The 26842-nt window shown below is 36.9% G+C and overlaps 1 protein-coding gene across 9 annotated transcripts in view; it reads right to left on the bottom strand.

The window, feature by feature from the left end:
- Window positions 1–26842, bottom strand: part of ESRRG (estrogen related receptor gamma) — a 516894-nt gene that overhangs the window by 174082 nt on the left and 315970 nt on the right. For 2 of the 9 annotated variants that reach the window (XM_090048869.1, XM_090048860.1), the window contains exon 2: window positions 23445–23515. The exons of the other annotated variants lie outside the window; for them this stretch is intronic. In XM_090048869.1, coding sequence (XP_089904995.1) covers window positions 23445–23482 — 38 coding nt within the window. In that variant the 5' untranslated portion in view covers window positions 23483–23515. The remainder of the gene's footprint in view (window positions 1–23444; window positions 23516–26842) is intronic. 9 annotated transcript variants of the gene reach the window in all.

The following is a 26842-nucleotide window of genomic DNA, read 5'->3' as shown; positions in this document are numbered from 1 at the left end:
GGGCTAAGCACTTTTCTCAAGTCAACGTTTGAAAGAAAGCGGGTCGGCACTGACTTACAGCAGCTCTGCGAATTCCTTTTAATTTAGAGCACTTACACCACCACTCCACTTATTACCTTATAATTACTGGACTGCTCTCACATACATTATGATCTTAGACTAGAGTTAGAAGTTATTAGGGTACTAAAACATGGTGTCTCTCTGTCTCTCTCTCTCTCTCTTCCTCTTTTTTGTGACACTGAATTTTATATTGCTATGATTAAAAATATCAATTATCTCTTTTGCAATCTACCAACTGGCGGGTTTTTTATTTCTCCGTGCTGGTCCTGAGGCCTTTGTATTGAATACAAGCACCTGGTCTTTCTGTCACCAGCTTTTTGTTGAGATTCCTTATGTCAAGTCTCACCATTACAACCACAGTGTGTTACTTCATGAACTCGAGTCTAACGACGCTGGGCTTGTGGTACATTCTTCTCTTTCTGAATCCTACAGGTAAATTTTCTCTAGGTAATGGAATAATTTATGAAGGTACACGTACTAACGTCACCCTTCCATTCCCAAAGCAATCATTGGCTTACTTCAGACTAAGTCAACAACTAATTAGTTGTCCAGATGCATGTTATCTTATCCAGTACAAAAGCAGGTCTCTCCCACTTGAAGCTGTCAGAACCAAAATTTAATCTGATTGTTTTATAAGATCAAGATCTGGTTAGGTAAGAGCCAGTCTGCTGATGCTTTTGAAGTGGCAGTTTCTAGTGCTAACCCACGTGTATCTGCTTTTGGCTGCTGTTTAAATGGTGTAAACTGGATCGATGCACATTAGGTAGGCGAAATTTAGTTCAAACATTAACCATTCCAAGGAGCCAAGAAAATAGCTTTTGCTCTCAGTGGATGAAACTTGCTGCACTCCTTGCAGCAGCAGCAGAGGCTATGTGCATGCTTGGGCTGTTGACAAGTGTGTGGGAAACAGGCACATGTTTTCTGCTGACTTTAGTCTTTGCTTTCTGTGTCGCTTCTGAACAGAAGAGGCTGAAGAGCCATCTACACCTAAAACAAGTTGGGCCACCATCATATTGATCATTTGGAATAATGCCTAGACCAGATTTCAGTAAGAGACTAGTTCCCTCCTAATTATGACTTAGCTCGTTACACTGAAGACTTCCTAGACACTATTGCATTATATTCTAAAACTACAGTTGGAGCTTAATTCTCTCTTCCTCTCTGTCTCTGAAATTCTACAGCTCTATTATTCAAGCCTGAAATATTCACAACTATCTATAAATTCAATTGTCAGCCGGTAGGTTTTATTCTAGACCTCACTTCAATCTAAAATTAGAGGCACTAAAATTCACATTAACTCTAAAAGGAATGTAGTGAATAAGACTTTATTTCAAAAGAACACCTTTTTGTCAGAAAGAGCTATTTTCAAGATGATGGCTTTATCTGCATTCAAAGAGAATAAGCCCAATTCCACATTGTGCTGTTAATGCAGAATTTTTTTAGGTCACATTGGATTAATAAAAATCTAAATTTAGTTAAGGTTTATGAATAGAAATAACACATGTCATATAAAAGTGTACTATATTTATTTTAAAGTCTTGGTGGGGTTGTTTTTTTCTTTATTGTTATTTTCAGGCAAATAGTTGATAGCTCTACTGGAGGTGGAGCATGCCCCTGTGTGCTCTCTCAGAGATCTCTCTGCTACTCAAGAATAAACAGGAGGCAAACACCAGCTTGAAGGCCAACATTACCTTCAGTCACCAGAAAAGACCCTCATTTGCTCTAACAAAACTTCCATTTCTGTATCCATGGACAATAGACTGTTAAGGCAGTGGGAAGCCTACTTTAAACTAAGTAAACAAAAAAAGTTCACACACACACTCACACTATAAACCTTCACATTTATAACTACAAGATACAGGAATCCATAATTTGAGTAAGGTTTAATAATTTGGTACAAACACTACTGGCAGAAGGTTATAGTAAGAGGATGCTACAAAACCAAATTCACTGCTTTAGAAAACATTTAAAAATACAGTAACCAATGTACTGTGTGCTTCATGTTCATGAAATAATTTTCGAATAATCGTTAATGAATCTGTTAATTACATTACATTCATATTTCTTCCTACTTCCCAGGCTAGTAACGATATTGATACTGCTGAGATTGGCTAAAGCAGTTCAATACCTTAGTGGAGTGCATAAATTAATTGGGCTCAATTACATAGTCATGGAGGAGAAAACCTTCCCATGCAAGTCAATGAAAGATTTTCCTATATCAAGGTCTGACCACTAGTTTAGAATATTACTTCTTCTTTCCTTCCTTCATTCTACCTGTTTTAAAGGGATATAAAACATCATATTATGAGTATACTGTAATTCTATTATTTATTACGGGTTTCCAAAACAGGACAAAAATCTGCATCTAGCAGAAGCAAGGAAACAATACTACCTTCAGAAGTGCTGTACAATAACTAAGCATGCATCAATTCATTCCAGCCATCAGAATGGTCCCCTTTTAAAAATAAAAGTAAAAATCAACATTTACGGAGTTTCCGCATAATGGTAGGAGAGATCAGTTATTTTCTGTTCAAAGAAAAGCATTTCTTTGGTGTCATAGATGTCACAGTGTGTCATTACTCATTAATGGTTCACTTTTTAATTATAACCACTATAAATGGCCCTCAGCAAGACAGGTATTATCACACACTAATAATTATCATTTTGCACTTTAATGTTGCCATCCTTCCAATACTTCCCAAAGTGTTGAATAAATTGCAACTGATATAGTCTCACAAAAGTCATTTTGTACATGTGAAAACCAAGGTATAAACAAAGCCTCAGCCTAGATTATACTCAGGCAGTGTGTGATGAAGGCAATTCTCCATAATGAAAGGCCCAGGTTTTAACCACAAACACCATCTTTTCTGTCATACACTTTTAGTAATATTGCACTGTTCTGTACCAGAATCAATAGACTGAAAACTGTGAGGCATGTGCCAGTGATTTCCTGTAGTTCACTTATCTGAATGTAAAAGGAAAAAGTATCTGCATGGAAGGAAACCAAAACGTTGCTTCTTGCACTGACACACAAGTCACCTCGAGACTCTCTCACCAGCTCTTGTTACAGAGCTGAGTTACAATTTCAGCTGAGCCACTTTACAATGAGCATTTTTTCTGCTTCAGCTAATTGCACTCTAGTAAAGTGGCAAAATGTGAATCACTTAGTAGAAAATGGGCACCAGCTGCTATTGTCAGAGAATGGCGATGCTGAAGAAAAGGAAAGCGACTGAATGAAGTGTCATGTCAGAAATCAACGGTGCAACGTGTGATTTGAGAAAACATGACTACTTTACAGAGACAGGGTGTCATTATGGCATCACAGTAATACGATGCTTTGACAACTGCTGGGTCTAACATATCATCATTGCATTAAGGTGCACTGGCTTAGTTGGGGGAAGGAACAGAAAGGATTTCTTCTTTTAATAAGAAATATCTTAAGGTCTGCCTGGTTAACCTAATGGATGAGATCATTAATTGCAATTGTAAGCACTCCTAATCCTTACCACCCCCCCCCCCCAAAAAACAACTGTTGTTACATATTAGGACTTTATTAACAAATGTCCATATGCAACCTAATCAGCAGTATTCAGTGCAAAGAATTAATAGCTATGATTTGTATATTGCTGTTCAAATGCTAAACTACTTTTAAAAATGTAAGTTTCTACTTCCTAATAATCTTTCTAGCAGTCTTTGCCATCCCATCTTTATCTGGGGAGATGAAGTAGGCAAACAGCTACTTTCCAAAGATGATGGCTCACAGCTGCTGACAGTGGGAGCTGTGGAAGCAGGGCATGTAGCCATCATCCTGCCATTAGTAATAGCCTATGTTATCTGGAGATCAGGAGTTTGCAACCAAAAGTTCAAATTGTCAGTTGGTATCATGAGTCTGCATGCGACCTACTGAGTCATACCACAATGCTCATTAAAACAGGAGAACAGAAGACTACACAATCATTCAGTTTCAGTTCAAAAGCCAGTTTCCCAGGACACCCAACTTGTTTGAAAACTGCAAAATTTTCAAACTTAACTTATAAATATAACAATTCCCTGCCCTGCAAACTTAGGTAGAATTGTTTTAATCGATTTTTCCTCATGCCTTTTATTTCTGTAAGTAATCACCATTGCTTCTTTTCCATTACAAGTCGATTCCCTGCACTTCCTGGTTGATAAACTTTATTAACGGGAAGGAAATGGTCCTGCAATACCCCAGTGTCTTGCAAATTATGATTGTTGACAGCTTCTTCATTTAAGGATTAGATCTGATGCAGTAATGCATTACTCATGTAATTTATCCTTCACTCATTTGCTTGGACCTCTTTCAATTTAGGGTGAGCATCTCTTGTTTATAGCTCTAAATACTGTAAGTGAGCAACTGGCAAATCAATAAAACCGTTAAATACATAATAATACTATGTAATTACATACATGATGTTTTGCATAATTAACTGTCTGAGGTGTTCCTTCATCTAATGGATACTTACATAGTATAGAGTCACCTATAAGCCTATTCAATACACATGGTTTATATGAACTGAGATTATGCTTAAAACTCACAGTCTAATCATCTAAATCAGGCTTTGGCACTATATGAGAGAGAGATTTCCATTCCTGCCAAGTCCAAATCAATTCTTATGACATTACTTTATAACTAACGTGATATTTCACCAATGATGACTATTACCCTGATTACTTCAAAGTAATGGAATAATAGCAAAAATACACTTAGATTAAACAAACTACTGCTATTTAATCAATATTATTGAGACAAACTAAGTGTTTTAACAAGTCTGTATATATGCACTAATGTAGCTTTAATTAAATATATCCTTAGACATGCACAAGCTTTCTAGCATACAACCCACAGAGCTTAAAGATCCTGAGATTAATTTACTTGTGAAGCTGAAATTCACAGTGCTCGTAAGCAGCAAGATTTAAATTTTATCATACCACACAAGGACTTCTCTGCGCCAGGCATTCCCTTGGGAACAAAAAGAGTCCTCAGGGAAGAAAATTAAATGACCTTGCACCTTTGAGCCAAGACACCAGGTGTTTGGTAAAGGGACAGGAGGACACTGTTACCTATTACACACTGGTTTCAAGAAACCTCCAAAAGGAAAGCAACCTACTTCCCCCCAGATACAGAAGTCACAAAACCAAGGTATACAGCACATATGCATGTAAAATGTATTTATCTGTTGCGGTCTCCAGTGCTACTAACAGGCCTCCTTGACAGTAAGATTTCTGCAGAAAAGAGACTCACCCTTTTCTACAAATTGCAAGTCTTTGAAATAGATATGGATCAATAAAGTTTTCTTGTGTTCAGACAATTCTGTTTTCAAGCACTCAAAAGTAAGGAACACCCTGAAGACAAACCAACGTGAGAAATTGTTAACAGCTAAATGAAAATCCTTCCAGAGTGTCTGAAATCCCCATGAAAAAAGATACAAGTATGTTTCTATTTATTCATAATATGTACTAGGTTTCAACATACATTAACAAACTTCAGCAATCAAATAGTTAAGGCTGATACTTGATTCTTAATTTTCACTTTGGGGTGTGTAGAATAAAAACATGCTTGCTGTTTGAATTTACAATTGTGAGGCTATTCAATTGCTGTTCTTTACATTTTGTTTCCCGAGTAGTTTGCTAGTTTCAAACATGAAATTCTGTTCTTACTACAGTGCTTACAGGCTTCAACTAAGCTGGGAATCCATTGTTTAGGAACTGTAGAGACTTATATTAAAGGACTGTTGGTACTAACTACAAGTTATAGTGTAAAGGATGCAACGTGTCTATTAGAATGGTAGTATGAAAATTAAGATCGGGGAAAGGCAGGCTTTTCATAGATTTCATAGACATTAGGGCTGGAAGGGACCTTGGAAGATCATCGAGTCCAGCCTCCTGCCCGAGGGGCAGGAAGTCAGCTGGGGTCATAAGATCCCAGCAAGATAAGCATCCAATTTACTCTTGAAGGTGTTCAATGCAGGTGCTTGAACCACCTCCGATGGCAGGCTGTTCCAAACCTTGGGGGCTCAGACAGTAAAGAAATTCTTCCTTATGTCCAGCCTGAAATGGTCTTGCAGTAGTTTATAACTGTTCGACCTCATCATCCCTTGGGGCGCTCTGGTGAACAAACGTTCCCCCAGATTTTATTAAATCTTATCCAACTATAAGAAAACTATTTTATTTTACATCATATATTAGCATACAGTGGAAAACAGATGGTTAAAAATCCACCTGGCTTTCTCTGATCTAGTATCCTTGACTAGTATCAAGTGAAGTCTACCTGATGTGTCCAATCCCAAGAGTACAAAGCAAAGTGACAAAAGGTCTCCTAATCATGAACTGTGATTATGATAACAACAGCAGAAATAATAGTAATAATAATTATGCAATTCATTAAAATAGCAAAAGAGCATCAACACTATGGTTGTTCAAGGGAAAAAAATGAAGAAACCAGAAAAATAACCAAAGGATTTATTCTAGAATATAACAGGATTTCTAAAGAGGGATTATTTTGAAATGATTACAGCATCAAAAGCAGTTACTTGTAACAGTCAGAAAGCTAGTACTACAGATCACAAGGGCATAGTTGTTGTTCATCACTTTCAAAAGAGAGAAAAAAAAATAAAAAGAAATTGCCATCAGTCTCAAGGCAGACTCAAAGTTCGTCATAGTTTCCACAATTTATCTCAGTGATTTTCTCCTGTCTTTCTAAGTGAACATGTAGGTGGGTGCATGTACACATTTGCCTGTCTCGTTACCTAATTCTTTAGGTGATTTTTATAAACAAAACAAGAGAAAAATATGATTTTTTTAATCTAGCTCTATTTCATAGGGAAGGAGAGATTTTAAAAAGTAGACTAGAAATGATATCAGATCCTGAGCTTCTTAAAGACTCAACATGAAAAGTTATGAAGAAAATGACTCCGATTCCTTAGCCAGTCTGATATTCAGCCCTTCCCTTTTCATACACACGCATATGCCTGTGTGCGCACACACACAAACACACACAGTGAGTTGGAAAATGAAGTTTTCCCACAATCAGTGTTTAAGTGAATGTTTGTCCCAGTGTGTTACACCATGCTGTCAGCTATCAGCAGGGAGTCGTTGAGTTGTTACTACATTTGATTTGACTGCCAGTAGGAAGCTTTATTTCTACTAACTGTTAGTTGCCAGCTCTAGGGATTGATCTCTTTACTTCCTGAGGAGATTTATTTAATTTATTTTTTAAAATTCTTTTTAATTTTGAAAGCCATTAACATAAAATTAAGGAAACTCCAAGCTATTAAACATGGCACTAGTTTGCCCAGTTATTTTCAAACCTGCCACCATGACTGCAAAATGTATATTATATTAAAAATGTGTATTTAAAATGTATAAATTATATCTAAAATTTATCAAATTAGAGGGTCAAATTTTAAGACTAGAAAAGAGGATAAGTTGACATGAACAAACAGCAGCTCTAGAATTTTATTTTGTTCTTTTCTGAAAAATGTGGCATTTGAGATGGCATAAGTAGCTACAAGGAGTTAATCTGAGTAGCTGCAACTTGTATGGAAAGCATGTTATCCATATCTTCATGTGCTCTCCAGTTTAAAAATAATGTTGGGGTACTTCCTAAAAGGCTTCTCTCCTATCAAAAGAGATGATATAACTTTAACAGTTGTTTGCGATGCTTTCTTCCTGCACAATTATGATGATATTGATAATTAGGATCTAATTATAATGGATCTGACAACAACTTCCAACAATGAAAGGCATCTTTAGAAAAATGAAAGCATATGCATGGTTGGGGGGAGGAAAAAGAAAAAAGCGGGGGGGAAATTCCTGTGAGAGTCTGAGAACTCAGTCTGAATGGGAAAGTAATTAACACTAAAGAGCTAAAACTGTAATTAAAGAAAATTTCATTAAAGGGAGGCAGGTGATTCCACTTTCCTAAATATGACAAGGTGCTGTATAAAAATAAAATAGAAGCCAGTTTCAGTGAGTGGAGCAGGAAAGCCATGTCTTTAACCAGATCAAATTCTCGAAATTGGCTGTCAAGACGGGATTGTTGTGATTTATACCCGTCTATCAAGCGCATGAAAGAGAGAGACAGGAGAGAAAAAGAGGCAAGCTGCTGTCGCTTCCATTCGCAAAGCACCTTTAATTTCCACAGCACCATCTGTTACCAAATCTAATTCACATTCCCCCTAATCTGGTTTAGTTCTGTAATACTAATTCTTCCACTACCCTTATGAACATGGCTCTCAATAAAAAGCTTTGGTTCTGGGTTGGTAAGAAATTGAATATTATACAGTTAAGGTTCTGGTGACTTAACTGAAGCATGCTCTCCATTAAAATGCACTCCTGGTAAAGGGATTTGCTTCCAGCCAATGCAGAGATACAGAATTGCTTGCATTTGGACCGGGGGGGGGGGGAAGGGGGGGGAATGAAAAAAAAAGCCAACTGATGATAGGAAAGTAGGCTGGGGACATAAAAGCAGAGGTTGTCATAAAATACAATTGTTGTCAAGTTTAGTCACTTTCAGTACTGGCTATAAAATCACTTTGTCATGGTCTCATACAGGAAGCCTGAAATTGTATTTTTGTTAAGGGAACTGAAAAGAGTGAAGCATAATATTCTACAAGGGGAAAGTATTTCTTTCAAATTATAAGATGCAAATACACCCAAGATACAGAAGAGAAATAGGCAAAAGTTAGAAGTTGTTTAAAACTGTTCCTGGGACAAAGTCTCCCAAAGGTATGTATTTCTGATACAGTCAGATTGTGCTATCAGTCACAGCATGCTGGAAACATTTCCACTAACTTTCATGGAAATTTTACCTGCAAAGGGAATATAACTTGTACCACAGTCATGAAGGTCCAAAAACCTGAGTTACTAATAGCTTAACAATAATTTACTGATAGGTTTTTTTTATAGCAGATGTTAAAGCTCTTCAGAAGGGAGGTCACTGTATTTTTATGACTATCCTTTAGTAAAAGGGGAAACTGAGGTACTAGTTAATAAAGTGCAAAGCTGATGAAGGAACCCAATCCTCCTGTATTTCAGGCCCGTGCCTTCACATAGTTGACCACTCTGCCTCCAGTTTTCCCCCATTTCCTCCAGTGGCTCCAGGATTTCACCCTGGATTTTCATCACTTTTTTCTAAAAAGGAAAATCAAATCTTTTATTTTTCCTATAAGAATGGGGCTCTTGTCCCCTTGTTTCAAACAAGAAAAACGTTTTCAAGATTCTTGTAGTAAAGAGTTATAGAAAAAAATTAAACCTGCTTTCCCCATGTAGAAACGTATAATTTTCAGCTGAAGAAAAATAACCTGATCTCTTTGTCCGCAGTCTTCCTAAAAATAAAGCCCATGGTACAAACAGTTTTAGCCAACACAGAGTAATGTGTGAGCAATATGTAGCTGAGAATAGCCCACGGATTTTGAATTTTTAAAAAAGGATTTGCAATAGAGAAAGACAACACCAGAAAAAGTACAGTAAGAATATGCTGTAACATGTAGATTGGAAAATAAATGAACACCATCTGAAACAAATGTGCAAAAAAATAACCTGCAAGAGAAGAAAGGATAAAAAATAACTATGACTGTTCTGGAACATGAGTGGCAGAAAAAGTGCATAATAAGCAAGTAAACAGATTCCAAAAAGGTCTCTACCGTCACTTTTACTTTGTGATTGTCCAGTTGCTAACACAAAATATTTGTAGAACACAAATTATTTGTAGAAAAAATGGGCCAGTCAAGATCAGATTTGTTTCCAATAGGGCAAAACATTTGCTGCCCAGAGTACATATGAAGGTAGGATATGTTGAGGCATAAGTACATCAACTTTCAGACCAGGACAGAGAATCCAAACAAATTCAGTGGGTCAAAAACCTAATACTGCAATGTAAAAGAAGTCCACATAGGTTCAGTAGTTTACCTGCATTTTGTGTATAACAGTTTGCATAATCTGAGTCTAACCTGTTAATGCATTTCCCAGTATAGCCTACATTTGACCATACCATGAAGTCCTAAACATTTGTAAGCTACTAACAAACCCAATAAAGAAGTGGATGCCTGGTCTCATTCTTTTAGTTTGTTTTATCAGCTTTGGTCCCTGTAAGTGCTGAGCATTAAAATACATAAAATTGTGTATGCTTTTGAAGAAAAAAAATCTAGGCATGCTAAGCCACTGTATAAAGTATATCAGACAAAATTTATGGAAGAAAACTCTTCCCAGATTAATCTTTTCTGTCATACTTTTGATTCTAATAAGCGTGATTACAGATCCTAATATAAATAAAGCAACCAAACCTTTGGCTTTTCACAGTTACACATTGTTCACATATTACTATGTGTAAGTCAAAGCTATTTATGCCATTGGGTTTATATGCTGGAGCTTCGCCTCTGGATACTAGCAGCAAAGGTCAGGAAGGAATTGCCATAAGTGGCTTTCACTTCTACAATGTCTGTGTGAATATAGCAAGTGAGTTTACAAGATAATTTTTTTTTTTTTTATAGATTCCTTACATCCCTTTAAAAACAAAACAATAAAAGGAAACAGTCTTTCTAGAAATTTTGTACTTGAGGAAGTGAACAAAAGCATCATTCTATTTACTGCAGATAGGACTGTCATTAAATGTTAACAATTTTAGCACAGCTACCTAGACACACTTTTAATTAGCATGTGTATGCATGTGTGGTCATCACTCACGCAAGAGTCTACTGTGAGACTTGCCTGAAACAAGCCTGCAAGAGCAGGTAAGCACTTTTTGTTTATACTGCACACCATAGAGTTCAGGTGTCATTTCGCTAAGCACTTGCTTTAATTCTTTTAATGTCGTCTCATCTGGATCATAAGTGCATCTCTTGTACGGCCAAAATTTCTACCAGAGCCACGTGGAATCAGCAGGATTTTAGGGAATTTAAGGAATGAAAGATTCAGTTCTTAAGCACTGTATCTTGCTGCTGTTGAGTGTATTGTAAGGAATGAAAGATTCAACTCTTAAATAGTGTATCTTGCTGCTGTTGTGTGTGTTGCTGGAGTATGAACACTGGCCTGGTCCCACAAGATGCCCAGCCTCACTGGCTTCAATGCAAGTACGCTTAGCACTTCATTGAAAATATTCAGTGCCTTGGATTAAGTGCGAGTGCATCATGTAATAGGCTTATAGGATCAGGCCCTATGTTTTATATAACTATATGCTTGGATGTAGGGATAAAAACAAGTATGTGTTTCACCGGGGTTGCAATGTACATATGCACAAGACATCAAATCTGCTCCACTTGAACTGATTGTAGGTGGATAGCAATCATGAAGTCCAGAGGACTAGGTTCTAGGCTCTCTCTTCTTTATGGCATGGACTCCCTGAAGTTCCTTGAAAAAGATAAGGGGCTAACACAATAAAGCCAGTCGATGTAGAACTTTATCTATCCATCCACAGAACCTCACTAAACTGAGAGCTGCGCGTTGAGGTCAGCTTCAGCACATAAATAAGGTCACCCTCTTATTTTTCCCTGCATGGCTGTATCAAACACGCTGTCAAACTTAAACTGGGATATCCACTGAAATATCTGTCATAGGAAAACAAATAATGTTAGTCAAATGATGATGTGTGATTGGTTGACTGTACATTATACAGGGATTGTTATCCTACAGGTTTTATTAAATATGAGAGCTTAAGATTTATGTTATGGGTGATAAGGCCAAGAATGCTGTAAAAGTGAAAAAATATGGCAACAGTATGCAGTACATCACCAGTGGGATAATTATTTATATAAAAAGTTGGCATTCTTAGACTTCTAGCATGTAGTGGATGAAATTCATATATTCAAAGGAGACATAATAATAACCTGTCAGCTGGTGGTGATGGATATGTTTTTAATCCAAATGACCACAATCTTCAGTCTACCTGTCATAAAGAAACAGGAAAAATTGGAATTTTCCTTTCATAATTCTTTAAGTTGAAAGAGAAAAACCTGGAAGCATGATAAGTGGCTCATTCCAGTGGACAGATGGACAGGCGGTAGTAAAATGAGTATGAATAAAAGGCACTGTTCCTTCACTAATGCTATTTTCACTTGTTACATTCTGAAACCCAGTGACAGGTACTGTATTCTTTGCCTTTCACTTTTCAAAGCGCACCCCTATCCAGTCAAAGTTATACCCTATGCATTATGCAATTGCTGCAAAGGAATAATAAGAGTATTATGCTATTTGGATATCGATTGAAAGCGATCCTGCAGAACCAGGCATGGAAAAACTGCTTCAGGTACACCTTATTGACTAGAAGCACTTGCCTGGTTTCTATTCCTAACTTGTATGCTCCCAAAAAGAGGTGCATGACCCATATGTTTTAATTTATAAAAATTCACTAAAGCAATCAGCCTGGGCAGAAATTTAATAAATGTATCAGCCTCCTCTGATCGAGGGAGAGAGGAAGAGCAGCTATACAGGCTATTGCTCTTCTGTCCCCTTCATCACAGACCGTCCCTAGCTTGCTTTCCTCAGGAAAAAAAAATGGTGAAGAAATTTAACAAAGTTAATTTTAACTGGTGAAAATGTAGGCACACTGCTCAGTTATTTAATTTAAAAAAGATCTTCATTTTCCCATCTGTGTTATGGCAATTTTATTACACATTCGGCAAATTTACAGTAACAAGATGTTCCCCTGACAAATTAATCACTTTCCAAGCATTTTATCATATAAATAAAATATCACCTCAAGAGGGAAAATCAGCTCAATCAGTTGATTTAACCCATCTTTCAGGGAACTCGCCTGAAACAGATTGAGCGCATTTTTTCTGAGCAGGGACTCTGCTCACATCCTCCTGGAATCCAAGCTCATATGGTGAGGCTTTTCAGAAGAAAATCTTTAAAGCTTGCTGAAAGCATGCAGGACTCCAAGTGCACTGCAAGAACTGCACTCCTGCTGGTGACAGGCGCTCCCCTTGGCAAGAACAGACAGGAGGAGAGTGCATCACGAAGAGCCTGATATCTCACTGCCCCTTGGTAGAAATTACTTGGCTCCTTAACGCACTGCAATATCTTCATTTCTGCAACAGTTCTCTTCTGGTTTGCAACAGTAAGAATATAGTAATCAAATAGTACATTTTATTTTTATAGTGCCTATCTGCCATAGTGTTCTGTGCACCTCATAATAAAACAACACAACTAAAACTTCAGCTGCACCAGGCAGAACCACTTCATTTTCTTACCTTTTTTCCCCCTCCACGCTTTACTAATTTTGGAAAATGAATTCAGCAATTATGAAAAGTAAAACATTGGCAACATCACAGATGTAATCTATGGATGGGACGGAAGTGGGTTCAATTCAAGCCTTCCCAAACTAATCCTTAATATGACTCATTTCTGCTCTGGAGAAAATTTGTCATTTGAGGCATCGTGTAATTTAGCCTCTCTCAGAAATGAACTTCAGGCTCGCTCTCCCTTCCTGCCTCCCTTCATTCAAAGGCTGCTAGCAACCAACCAATAAGAACAGGACCTAGCAGGCCACAATATATATCTGTGACGAACCTTGCCTTATTTTAGGTAAATGAAATTAGGGTATGTGATATTTCTAATAATATAGCCAATGCTAATATCAGAATAGCTGTAATCTTATCTTGATATATGCCTTATGTGATACAATGCTACATTTTACCAGGAACACTTAAAAGAAAAGAAAAAGAAAATATTCTCGTCAGAAGTGATACTTGAAAACACTGCTCTTGTATTATGACTATGCTCATCATAATCTTCTAACAAAGTATCTTCAGGTGTCAAGCAAGCAAAATCCAATGCAGACATCTTCTCCCTCACCTTGCTCCCCTGGCAAAATACTAACCTTACCTCCCCAAATATTAACACATGAAAAATGCAACTAATTTATAACAACACCATTTCCCCATGCTGTGAATGGGATAATAGAGTGTTTTATGTGATGCTGTTAAGTAGTGACATGGATGCTAGTATTTGCTACTTAGCCCATATAATTAATAATGCCGTAAATAGTCATATTAATGCTATCAGGCATCAGTATTAAAAGCTGCAAGCCCTATATAAATCTAGCTGGCTAGACTGGAGTGTCACCTATAAATAGTTATTAGATGAACCACTAAATATAAATATACCTTACAATGACGGTGTTTCATAGTCTGCAAATAACCTTTATCTGCTAAAACTTCTTTTTTTAAATTTCATTTTATAGAAACTAGACTTTTAGACAATGAATTACAGGGGTTTATGACCGCTATGGTATAATACTTTTTTAATCCAATGTCATTTACCTTGGGCCTTACAATAAATTTTAAAACCTTCAATTAAACAACTAACAAAAACAAAACCACAAATGTAAGATAACTAGATTAGTTAGTGAGTCTAATCCTTCACTTTTTATCCGGGCAAAATCCCTTTATTTTTTTGTGAAGGCTTTCTGTGACTAAGAGATCAGACCCTTATGTCATCTGTAAAGCTTTTTTTCTTTTTCTCTATTCATTTTACTGAATAAGCAAAACATTATTTTCCTTTTTAAGAAATAAACTCTTTAAAATGGAAAATAGAAAAACTAAATCCCCGATTCTATAAAAACAATGATTGGGGTACTTGACTAAAGTTACTCATGTATCCATATGTTTTATATAGGGGGCAACCTACTCCTTCAAACATCATGAAGCAGCCTAAATTAAAAATTAAACTAACAAAAAATTCTGTACCTGGGAGATGTAAACCAATGTGGGGTACAGGGAAACCCAGGAAAACAGGAGACAAATTATACAGCAATTACAAGGAAAGAACAAAAATGAAATGCAGCCATGCTGCATTTTACATTTGGTAAAGGATAGTGACACTGTTTCCATTTAAAAAGTTTGTATTTCCATTCTTCTGAAAAACTGCCCCCCACCAGGTTTTCTCCTCAATAATTAGTATAGGTTTTAATAGGGTCTAGGGATAGCTGAAACTTTACACTAATGGAAGCAGCTTGATTTGATCAGACCATTTATCTGTAGCGATATAACTTAAGGTGGTGCCTTCCTCTCTTATGAGCAACAAAGTCTTGCTAAAGTTCAAACACCAGGGTTAAAAATAATATAATACAAGAAGAGAGCCCTGTGTGGTCCTCAGTTAACCTATGAAACCTCAGGGAATTCAATATGGTTGCATGGAAATAGCTGAGAGTAGAAATTTCACTTCAAAACCAAATTCCTTCGAGGCATGTTGCACCTCAGATGAGGAGCTGAGCACTGTCATTTCCCTAGGAGAATTGTATTCAAGTCATCTCCATTTTAAGCAGAAAGCACTCAACATCTTCCAGAATCTAGTCCTCTGAATAAAGGTCTATAGAATCAGGGTAGTATTTTTACAAAGGCTTTTATAAAACTATATCCACTTGTAGATTGAAAAAGAAAGTGAAAATATAGTGAAAGTGAAAATATAAATGGCAAATGGTGTACACCTTACTGGGGGTTCACTTCTGCAGAGTAAAGAGCAATTCCTACCTCTTTACGGAGCACCAGGAAAAGTTAGCAGCACTGGGTACCCACACGGATTACACCACCAGTCCTTAATTAATATGAACTCTTGATTGCATAAGTTTGGCCTACTCCTGGATTTGGCCCTGGATATTGAGGGGTGGTATCTTAGCAAGGTACCCGTTTACAGTCTGCTAGCAAGCTTCTATAATCACCAAAACACCGATACCACATACAGTTTATTTTGTTGCGGTGGGGATTTTTGAGATGGGTGGAAACCCTACAATGTTCCTATGTTCCTTTCTTTGTTTAAATTGCACCACCTCTCTTGCAACTGTGCCCTTGAAATAGTCACACTTTATATACTGCACAGCACATTCTTTAATGTCATGGGTTTTTTTGTTGTTGCGAAACCTATACTGCACACCTAAGCCACATCAAGCAACACAGTCAGTTATGGGGACCATGAGCTTTCAGACAGCAAGGAAAATCACATGTGGAAAGCTGAATAAATAACTACACTAACAAATACCTCTAACTTGTGCTCATAGGTTTTTTCAGATTTTCAGTTATCCACAACTTTGCTGATACTGTTATAGATGAAAGATGTCTATTTCAATGTGCTCTTACGAATCTCAACTTTTGCATGTACAAACAGTATTTCATTTCCCCTGGCTGGAGATACAGAGTGCACCACCTTTTAATTTGAAAGAAGACAAAGTGGATTATTGGTTAGTTCCACACGCCAAGAGGGTGATCCATTACCATGGATATTCTGCTGCAAGTACATGATGTTGCCTTAATAGTAGCTGGAGCCTTATTGGCTTAAAAAAACGTAAAAAGGGTTTTGCATGTGAATTGAACTTAATAGGTTTGACATGGACTAACCTTAAAGAATCCAATCCACTCAAATCCCTTTGAAGGCTGCGGCTGAATTTCGTGCAAATCTTACAGAAGTAGCCAGGCTGTTGAAATTTCAAGACAGTATGTCCCTTTCTTTTAGAAACCTAAAACTGGGCAAACCAATGACAGCCCACCTCCCACACCTTCTCGAAGATTCATCTAATAAGGTTCATCCCTCTATACTTTGCGCAAGAAAGCCCAGTCATTTAAAATTAGAATACAGGAGCTTCTGAAACTGAAAATAAGCTTCCTCTCCTTCAAAATACAAATCCTGGAATTTCACCTTCTATGTTATAAAATATACCATTGAAATAACTACAGAAAAGTTCCATACATGAAAGAAAAATGTGAAAGCAGCCTTATAAAAATGATTCAGAAATATAATCAATGTGCTAGGTATTCAAATGGCATTGCTACATTTAAATTTAAACCCAGTTGTTGTTTATCTTTTGTAGAAATAATTTATTTTTAGATATGAATAATAATGATGACTTTATCTACCACAATCCAACCCCTTTGTTATTTGATTTTAAAAATAACCTAAGCAAATATTAAATGCACTTATTCATATTTGAAGGCTATTATACAAAAGCATTTCTATTTGCTCATCTATGTTAAAAACATCTAAGAGATATAGGTGCTACATCTGTATATTTAAACACACTTTTATATATATATATGAATGTATGTGTAGATATACACACTTGTGGTTTTTTAAATTATGTTCCTGATTGGTTTTAATCTCTACCAGATAAAACAAGAACTAAAAGGAGGAGGAAAAAAGCCCTTCCCAACTACATTTGTAGATGCATACAAGTGTAGATGACTATAAATGCAACCAGCTACAAACAAATTGAAATCAAACAGTGTGTTTAAAGCACCAAATATGTAAAGTAGTTGTAAATTCTTGGTTAAAAAAGGGCACAAAAAGCTCTTAAAGGAAATATTTTATTTCTGCTAAATTAATACCTAAAAGCATTACATTTCATCAGTTCTCCTTAGGTTTGAAGTCCCAAAAGATTCTGCTCCTGAAACTGGGTATATTTTATGTGCAAACCAGGCTGAGAGCTATCTAAATCTAGATAAAACTCATTGGCTTGTAATCTTCACAATGATCTATACATCTAAATCTATATGCAAATCAAATGCTCTCATGCATTAACACATTCCAAAGCATCCAGGAGTATGAGCTTGCGTGCTCTTGCTCACTCTCTCTCTTCTTCTCCCCCTCTGTTCTCTGCTTCTCTCCCCCTCTCTTTATTTACACTAGCTACCTAAATAATTCACACTGCCTTCTTTTCAGCCTGAATGTTCTTCTGTTGAAGCCTGCAATGAGCTATTGCAGTAACCAGATGGACACATGAATGCAGCAGGTGGGACAGATGGCAGACCGCCCTGTCTGACGCTGGCTGCCTCAGCTTGGACTGCCTTTTCCTTCCAGGTATATTATCATCAGTGTAGCAGAAAGCAGGATGCAGAAGGAAGAAACATTTACATACAATACTATAGGAGTTAGGTAAATAAATGGCCAGCTGTTTATTTGCCTCTTGTAACAAAAGGCAATTTACTTAAAGTGCAAAAGGAAGCATTTTCCCATGTCTTTTAAAGGAGACATGTCTCCCTAGTTTTTTTTTTCCTTCAGCAATCTATCAAGAAGAAAAAAGAAAGATAAAAGGAATAACTGAAGCACTACAAAGAACTCAGAAAAAAAGCAAAAATGAATTTATCAGAACACCTGCTGATTTCTGAAATTATACCATCCAAAGTGCAGGTAACATGAACATCAACCAAAGAATCAATAACATAGCTGCAGTTTCTAAACACCTTTGCCCTTTTGCATACAACTATTTTTCATTCTGTGTTGTACGACAAGTTTTTCAGAGTAAATAAGTTTTCACAAGAAAGCTTATCATGTATTACACATGTACACAAAAGTTCTATCCACTTGAATGTGTGCAGAATCTGATCCTCACTGTTTTAACTTCTCTTGCCTTCAGATTCAAAATACCCACAAAAGTAACCGTGTCTTACCAGAAATGTTATGGTTTTATAAAAGAAATATAACCAAAAGATGAGAAAGTAAATATAAATTCTCCCGATTTGACAGAAAATGAAAATTTTAATGTTATTTGTTCTGTAGATGTTTGCAACATTACTGTGCAAAGCACTGGAAGACAGCAGATAGGAAAAACAATAGCATGCATCTTAATTGGGAATAAGTGGTTTTAGAAAAAATCTCTGGAGATAACTCCAGCAGATTCTGATTGGCACCAATATAAGCATATCTCAACAACTTGGATGCTTATCTTGCTGGGATCCTATGACCCCAGCTGACTTCCTGCCCTTCGAGCAGGGGGCTGGACTCGATGATCTCCCGAGGTCCCTTCCAGCCCTGATGTCTATGAAATCTATGAAATCTATGAAACTTCTCTATAAACTTCCTGGGTGTCCAAACAAACTTTAGTGGGTAACTCATCTTTTCAAACTGGCAGGCAATGGGTTTAATGCATTATGCAAAACTGTGCTTGCAGAAAAATTTCAAAACAATGAATCATTAAAAAAAAAAAAGCAACCAAATAGTACAAGCCATCACTTAGGGAATTACTTTGGTAAATATTTTATTCATTATCCAGACTTGTCTGGCATTCTATCTGTCCCTGCCCTATCCTATTAATAATGCCAGCCTGGACTACTCATTGGTCTATTCCTCATGATAACCTTTACAGCCTCTCTCTTGTTCCACCTTCTACCCTTTAAATATACCACTTTTGGACCTATGTATTTTTCATAATTAGACCAAGGGCAACTGAAGTCAATGTTTAGTCACAAACTTACAAAATATGGATATATACCCACATAATTTTATAGACATGACTATAAATACACAAACATGTGTCTTTTCATATATATTTTCACACTATATATATTCACACACTAACTGGCAACATAGGGAGCCTCTAGGTACTACCATACCAGAAATGTTAAATAACAGTTTGGAAAATTTCTGATGTGGCTGAATTGCAAATGTACAGCTGCAAATGTACAACAACTGTCTCAAAACAGGAAGTAATGCAAATAATAAGTCTTGGAATCTAAGAAAAGTTCATCCTGTTCCTGTTTCTTTCTAATCTTGTCATGAGGTGGTAGCAGTAGCCTTCTAAGTGTTCATTTCTGTTCCAACAGAAAACATTAGCATAACTCACCATGGACTTGAGATTATTTCCTGTTTTCACTGATGTCAAACCTGTTAGAATAAATGAGGAAATGACCCAAACTATTGATCAAAAGTAGAACCAATCCGGGACCTGAGTCTATTTCGTGCTTTAAAAATATTCTGTAAAAATTCTAGGAAAGAAATATTATGTGTAGCTTCTAGTTTCGGCTGGCACACAAAGAAAACATTAAAAAGCTTTCAAAAAGGCTGTTCCTGGCATATATCTGACCTGCCAGAACCCAAGAATTACTGGAAAGCTCTCAAGAAAACCTGTTTTCATAGGATTTCTACCTGATTTTGAGGCCAAAGAGGTTAAGCAGTTTGGACAAGTTTCAGATAAGGGCCCACACTTTTGTATTCTTGTATGTATTGAGTTGAGCCTCTGAACCCTTAGGGTCTGCCCATCATGAATGCTAAGGAAAAAAAGATAAAAAACAATTCAGGGATCATATGGGCAAGTTTCCAGAATTAACCTAAGGTTAGGTGCCAGTGACTTTCTGAAATGATAAAAATGATAAACGGAGGACTACTCTCTCCAGAAGAGCATTTCAGGTTACAGTAAACTGTCTACAACAGCACAGAGATGCGAACTATTGTATACTTCGAGTTAAATTAAAAGTGAAATCAGTCCCTGATTTTATTAACTATTATTATGCACCCTGTCCTGAATAAAAGATATATGCAGAACTCTGAGTGGTCAAGAACACTCATTTTAAAGGGGAGAAAAAAACACCGTTGGACTGCCAGCTAATGTCAAATAAATTTATAAAGCATTGAGACCATAATTCTGGAGCTATCTTGTAGTTTAAAAATTGCTCAGTCTATTCTACTTTCGAGCTTTTGTTGCTAGACATAAAAGGTTGTACTAGAACTAGCAGAAAAAAAATGCAACTGTTTTCAGCAGTTCATAACTATGCTGGAAATATTTCCTCAGGTAGGAAAACTGTCATACGAGGAGACTTCATTGAACCTAATTTTTTTTTTTTTTACTCTGTGCAGCCTAGAAACTCTCTCAGTTTTGACATTGTTTAATAACCAGAAAATTATTAGTTATTAAAAACACAGATATCAGAAGCCTGCGAATACTTAATTTTCTTTCATTGTTTTGGGCATTTTAAGTGAAAAGCTTTGGACAAGTCAGTGAATTCTGATTTGCCTTCTGCCCTCTGATGCACTGGTGCAGCTTCCACTGACTTCCAAATTAACCATAATGCATTATAGCCAAACCCTAAATATACACTTCCTGCTGGGAGTCATGCTTACTGCCTTGAGTCTGACTGGGATGTATAATGATTGCAGGAGTGGACTCTTAGGTAGCAGTGTCCCCATAAAAATAGTAGCGCTTTATTCCATGGAAGCATATGAATACTGGAAACTTTACTTCAGCATGAACTATGTGGCTCTGAGTATAGAGTTTGACCCCTTGGGGAAAAAAAGGGGGCTATTGTGTGTGTGCGAGGAAGCTGCAAGGCAAAATAAAATGCACCAATACATATGAACTCAATAAAACATAATACTTTCAAAAGCGCCATTACTGATGATATGCTACTTTGAAAAAAAAATATATTTATATATATATAATTTCCTGAAAATAAAAAATATATATATTTTTAGAAAATTCTCATTCCTGTTCTCATGCAAGTAGTGCAGGAAAGAAGGACTATATTTTTAATTATCTACTCTTGGCTGACATACCACAAGCCAAATATGCAAAAGAGCCGGATGAGAGCTCTGTAAATTCTTATACATCAATCTCAGGGGTGGATGATGTAAAGGGAAAGGTGGTCTTGTGTCTTCTGTAAAATCTAGATGGATCATTAAAGGGTTTGAATGATTTTTTTTTTTGATTTTTTTAAAATTTAGGTAGGTATTACCAGTCCCTCATTGGAAACTGTTAAGTTCTGAGTCCTTCTGGGAGTCCAGTCTGAGATTAATAGGTATTAAAGAAACCCAGAGAAGGTGAGAGGTTACACAAAATATTTATACAAACAACTTTACCTTAAATATGTGTTTTCCTAACAACACCAACATTGCTAGGTCAGATAAAATACTGATTATCAGAGAGACAGGAGTGGCTTGGAAAAAGTTCTGATAAATAGAGAGAAAAATTCTCCACATCCCATTCCCTACCCCACACCCCACTTTGGCTGTCACCGGTATACGCCCTTCTTGTACGAGTATAAGGAAAGGGAAACATTTCTGTATGTAGTGAATATAATAAATGTTTTATAAGATGTCCAATATGTATCTGCCAGAACAGCAGGCCTGTGTTTCTCAACATTATTTAAAACAATTTATACACAGAACAAAAAGCAGGCAAAAATTAAAACCTGAAACACCCACTTAGAAACTGAAATTTACGGCACAAGATTCTATATCAACAGCTACAAAATTAAAACTTAGACAAAATGTCCCATCTTTAATATCATGTATTCTTTGTCCCCCTCTCACCCATTCTCCAGGAACAGAAGTTAATTTTGTGTTAACTCTGAATCCCGTGGTATTTTGTCACTCTGCCTCTTCTTGAGTATTATTTTAACACAGGGCACTTACTCATTTATGCAATTTTAAAAAAAAAAAAAGCTTCTTTTAATCAAATCTGGAATACGTAATAAGTCTTGTACTTACTTCTCTGCAGTTGAACAGAGACATTTACATAGTCCATTGAACACTGTTTAGTAAACAAGGAGTGTACAGTGCTAGAGTGCTTCCATCTTACTGTCCTTGTAAAAGCAAGGCAGGGGTTCTGTTTTTAGTGCACACTTTGGTTCAGTGTTAATCCTGTTTTATGTTGTTCACACCTGCTGCAGACCAGCAGCCTTCTGATGGGCTGTGGTTTGTTCTGCTCTGAGTGAATCCTTACCAGCTTCAACAAAAGCTACTATGTTAAACTGGAAACAAAGCCTTGATAGCTACTTGGAAACTTTAAAAAGGGAAAGCTGTAAAATACAAATGCCCAGTCTTCAATTACTTTTCCACTCTCAGCGATATGGAATTCAACTGAACGGTGCTTTAAGTTAACATTTGTTTAGTTCCAAAGGGGGAAAATGGTAATTCATATCCTTGTTGCTAGCCTCCCTAGAAGTCGTTCCATTGGGAAAAAAATGTTAGTTGTAAAAATGCAACACAATAATTTTAATGTGCCCTCTGTAACTCAACTATTCTTTTTGTGAAAAAAGAAATAGAATTGCCTTAGCAGAAATGTCTTACTTTCTGAAAACATCTTGTAAACCTTTACAGAGAGAGAGTTTTCTGCTTCTGAAGACCCTAGGAACCTTCTTCAGTGCATTTATATACGAGGTAATAAGATAAATTCTGACTTCACTCCTACTAGTGAAAATAAGGTGTAATTAGTTTTAAATCAACACATTTACAGCAGCATACTATAATATTAATTAAGATCAGAAGCAGGCTAAAAGGGTCTATAGTGCAAGCAGGCAAGGCCATTAGTTTTCCACAATGGAAACTCTACAGGATTCTCTGCACCTAATTCTCCGAGCGGTAACATGGCAGCTTGGCTTTCAGGGCAGCAGAGGCACAGGGGATTGTGCAAGCTTATGGATGCTGGTGCCAGCAGTACGACCAGCCAACAGCCGCCACCTAAACCAGTGCCCGGGGCTTAGTTATGCTACTGCTAATCCTAGAAGTTTCTGAGCAGCTCCTGGACTATACTGAGTGTCCTCAACTCCAAGCATGAGGGGATGCAGTATGACTAACTTGGAAATAAAAATATCAACCACAATTTTCAGACTTGGATGTGTAAAGCTTGCAGTTAAACCATATCCAGGCATCTAAATAAAACTGGCCTGATTTTCAGACGTGCTGTATCACCCCCAGGTATCATGAAGTCCGTCGCAGCCGGAAGTGCTCAGCAGCCCTGAAAAAAATCAGGCCATATTTATTGAGGTGCCTGAACATGCATCAGAGCGGCTAAGTATATGCTCCCAGATTTTAAAAAATGTTGCCACAAAGCTTAATCCTGCTCCAGCTGAGGTCAACAGCAAAAATCTCTATGACTTCAGTAGTGCAGGACTTAACAAATACCTTCCTTTTTTATTACAGATAGGTCATATTCAGTACCGGGAACAAAAGGAGGATCTACTGCTAAGGAAAAAGGATCCAGGCTTATGTACTGCTACAAGTCAGATGTGACAGTAAAATCAAGTTAAAGAAAACTCATCATAACAGATATCCAGTATTTCTTGCCCCTTTTATTTTCTCACGTCCTCCTAAAACTTGCTGCATGTTGAACTGTGGTATAAAAGCATACTTCCGTCCAGTCTGAGCCAAAACCTAGGGGACAAGCAGCCTCAGCTCCAGCATCAAAAAATATATTTCAAAGTGAATATATTCTATTTACACACACTGTAAGCCACTCTTCCATGATTGGTGACATATATTAGCCTCTGTGTAAGTGGGAACCAGGACCCTTCAGTGTTTCTTTTTTCCTGTTATCCCACCTTCACTCCTCTCTTCTCTGGAAGAGAGAGTGACAGGGTGCTTCTTCACACAATATTTTTACCACTCTTGTAATTCAACTGCCATAACTAAGGAAAAAAGGGATTGTTCTTACTTAGTCTTGACATCGCAGCCTCCTTAGACTACCCAGGAGTGAGATCTTTGGCTAAAAGCCAACACTGCTTTTAAGAAGACACAGAAAATGTGGTGGTAACCTTAGTATTTCCTGGCCACACTTACTTGCCTCCCCTAGGCAACTCTTTACTAGCACAAATGTCATGTCCTGACAATGAATTTTTGAACCCGAGCTCAGCTTCTGCATTGATTTCCTTTCTCTAAAATGCTACTGAATCATTAGTTCTTTAACATTCTGCCCCATGATAAGGCCTGATCCAAAGCTACTGAAGTGAATGGGAATCTTTCCAAGGATTTCTATACTTTTTGGATCAAGCTAACCTGACTAAAAAATATAAAAAGAGGATGGTTTTTAAGAGATCCATAGAAACTCTGACATCTACATAGCTTGCGTGCCTTTGAAAATCTTCCCCAAAGTTTCCATGTGCTCCAAAAGCAAGTTATTTTGTAAAACGCTTTCATCTACCACATTCGTATGACAACCCAGTCACTGTACACTTAAAACACACATCAATTCTACATCTGGGCCCTGCCCTCCTATGAAACTGAATGTGTATTAAAAGAATATTAAAAGCCTCCAAGAACATAGTACTTCAGAACTTGGATTTTAATAAGGCAGGTTGCTTTCTGTAAGATTGTAAAGTTGCTTTAAATGACAGAATATTCCACTTCAGAAGCCACAGCGACTTGCATGTGGTATGGTCCTAGTGGTACACACGTGTACTGTTGATTCAAAACCTAGGCTATCAGTGTGCGTGGGGGGGGGTAGGGGAGAAATGTTGTTCCCTGCCAACCTTGCTACCTGCTGCCTTCAAGCACTGTTTCTAAGTATGCCCTCTTCAGAAAAAAAAAAAAAAAGTTAAGACTACTTTATTTTGATTATAGTGCTTTCCCCAGGCAGGAAATTTTATTTCGGTTTGAATCTTTAAACCATTACATTTTCAGTGATGCATTTTTATATTTACAGTTGACATCTTCATAGAAGAATGGAACCTTTGAGCAACAGCTCTAAAGCATGAAGGTTGCCTGCAGTAAGTACTTAAATTATTTTACACCCAAATGGAGCCAGTTGTTTTTAGCTAAAATTTAATAAACCTGAAATCGATGACCTTTCTTTTACTGAAAGCCTAGACTTGTGAAAACGAACTTTCCCAAGAAACACAGTTTGGCGAGCTAATGCCAAACAAAGGGCTATTTAAAGCTGAACACTTTGTCAATTTATCAGCTTGTGAACATTCAGTTCCTAAATTCCCCACTGCTGCCTCATATATAGAACAGTGGTGCCTTGGTTAATCGAATACTATTGATTTGAGAGTGTCACGGTGATCTCATTGAGAGCAATCAATAATAATCCAAAATCAATCAATCTACTCTTGCACCATCATTTATCAAATCTGAATACACCAAAATTATTTGCAGTCATGAGAAAGAGAAAAATACAGCAATAAGAATAATAGTTTTTTTTAAAAAAAATCAGTGAACCTTGCAAAGGACAGTGACATAAGCAAATGTACCCTCACCATGTGGCAGCTGGCAAGTTAATAAGGAATCATACTTTTCCTTTCAGAATGCAGGGTTGTTTTTCCTGAGAGGATTTTGACATACGCTTTCTCTCTCAGATGTAGAAACACACACCAAGTGACGGCACAAGAGAGTCACACCAGTAAATGCTCAGGCATTATTTTACAAATAATAGTATTATGAACTGAATTGCAAATGTACATTACAAAAGAACAAGACATATATGTTGGAACATGAAGCAACTGCACCGTCTTAGTTCAGCAATTGTACTTAAGAGGACAGGAGAGGATAAAAATACTGAATTTCCCTATGTATGAAACAGATGTATCCGCTTATCAAAGGAGATCTTTTTGTTGTTGAGGACTCCTTCCCCAACATATTCATCTGTAATTTAGCTAAAGTAATGACTCCTTCTCTTCATTACAGCATGCTCAAAAGCACCTTACTATATAATTTAAATAGAAAAAAGGTCCAAAGTGTCTAAAACATTTACTTTTGCTAATGTAAAAGTGTTGGCATTTTGCTTCATTCCCGATAAGCTGGTGCCAGTGGAAGTGATTATTCTTTTCTTATTCAAAGCATATCAGCAGTTTGAAAGCACTCTCAATCTTATCAGGTGTATGAACAGCACAGTTACTGAAAACAGTTTGTACTGCTCCTCTCTCTTTCTGCCAGACTATCAGATAAACCAAACTAACTGTATTTACACGCAATCAAATGTAAGTTGTGAATTCAATGTACTGTAGCCTGATTCTAGCATGCCACAGGTTATCTGTAGCAAAAAATGCCAATGGTGAAGATCCATAACTCATAAAAAGGAAAAAAAAAATACACAAAAAGTATAAAATGCAGAACAGGCAAAAAAAATAGAATAAATTGAAAATGAATATTTTTGAAGTAAAAAAAAAATAAAAAAATCACTTGCCTTCCAATACGACACTGCCACGTAAGCCCAGTACCTACTTAAAAAACAGCATTACAGATACTGGGGAGAACAGGTTTTCAAAAATATTTCTGAGTGGCTTATTATTTCCTTAAATGTAATCCTTTTTACTTTCTCTCTCTCTCATCTGCCTATATCTATAGAAGG

The sequence above is a fragment of the Crocodylus siamensis genome, chromosome 1 (assembly GCF_052110815.1).
Source record: "Crocodylus siamensis isolate JL-2025a chromosome 1, ASM5211081v1, whole genome shotgun sequence".
Lineage (NCBI taxonomy): Eukaryota > Metazoa > Chordata > Crocodylia > Crocodylidae > Crocodylus > Crocodylus siamensis.
The sequence above is the reverse complement of the archived record's forward strand: the minus strand, read 5'-3'. Positions and strand labels throughout refer to the sequence as shown.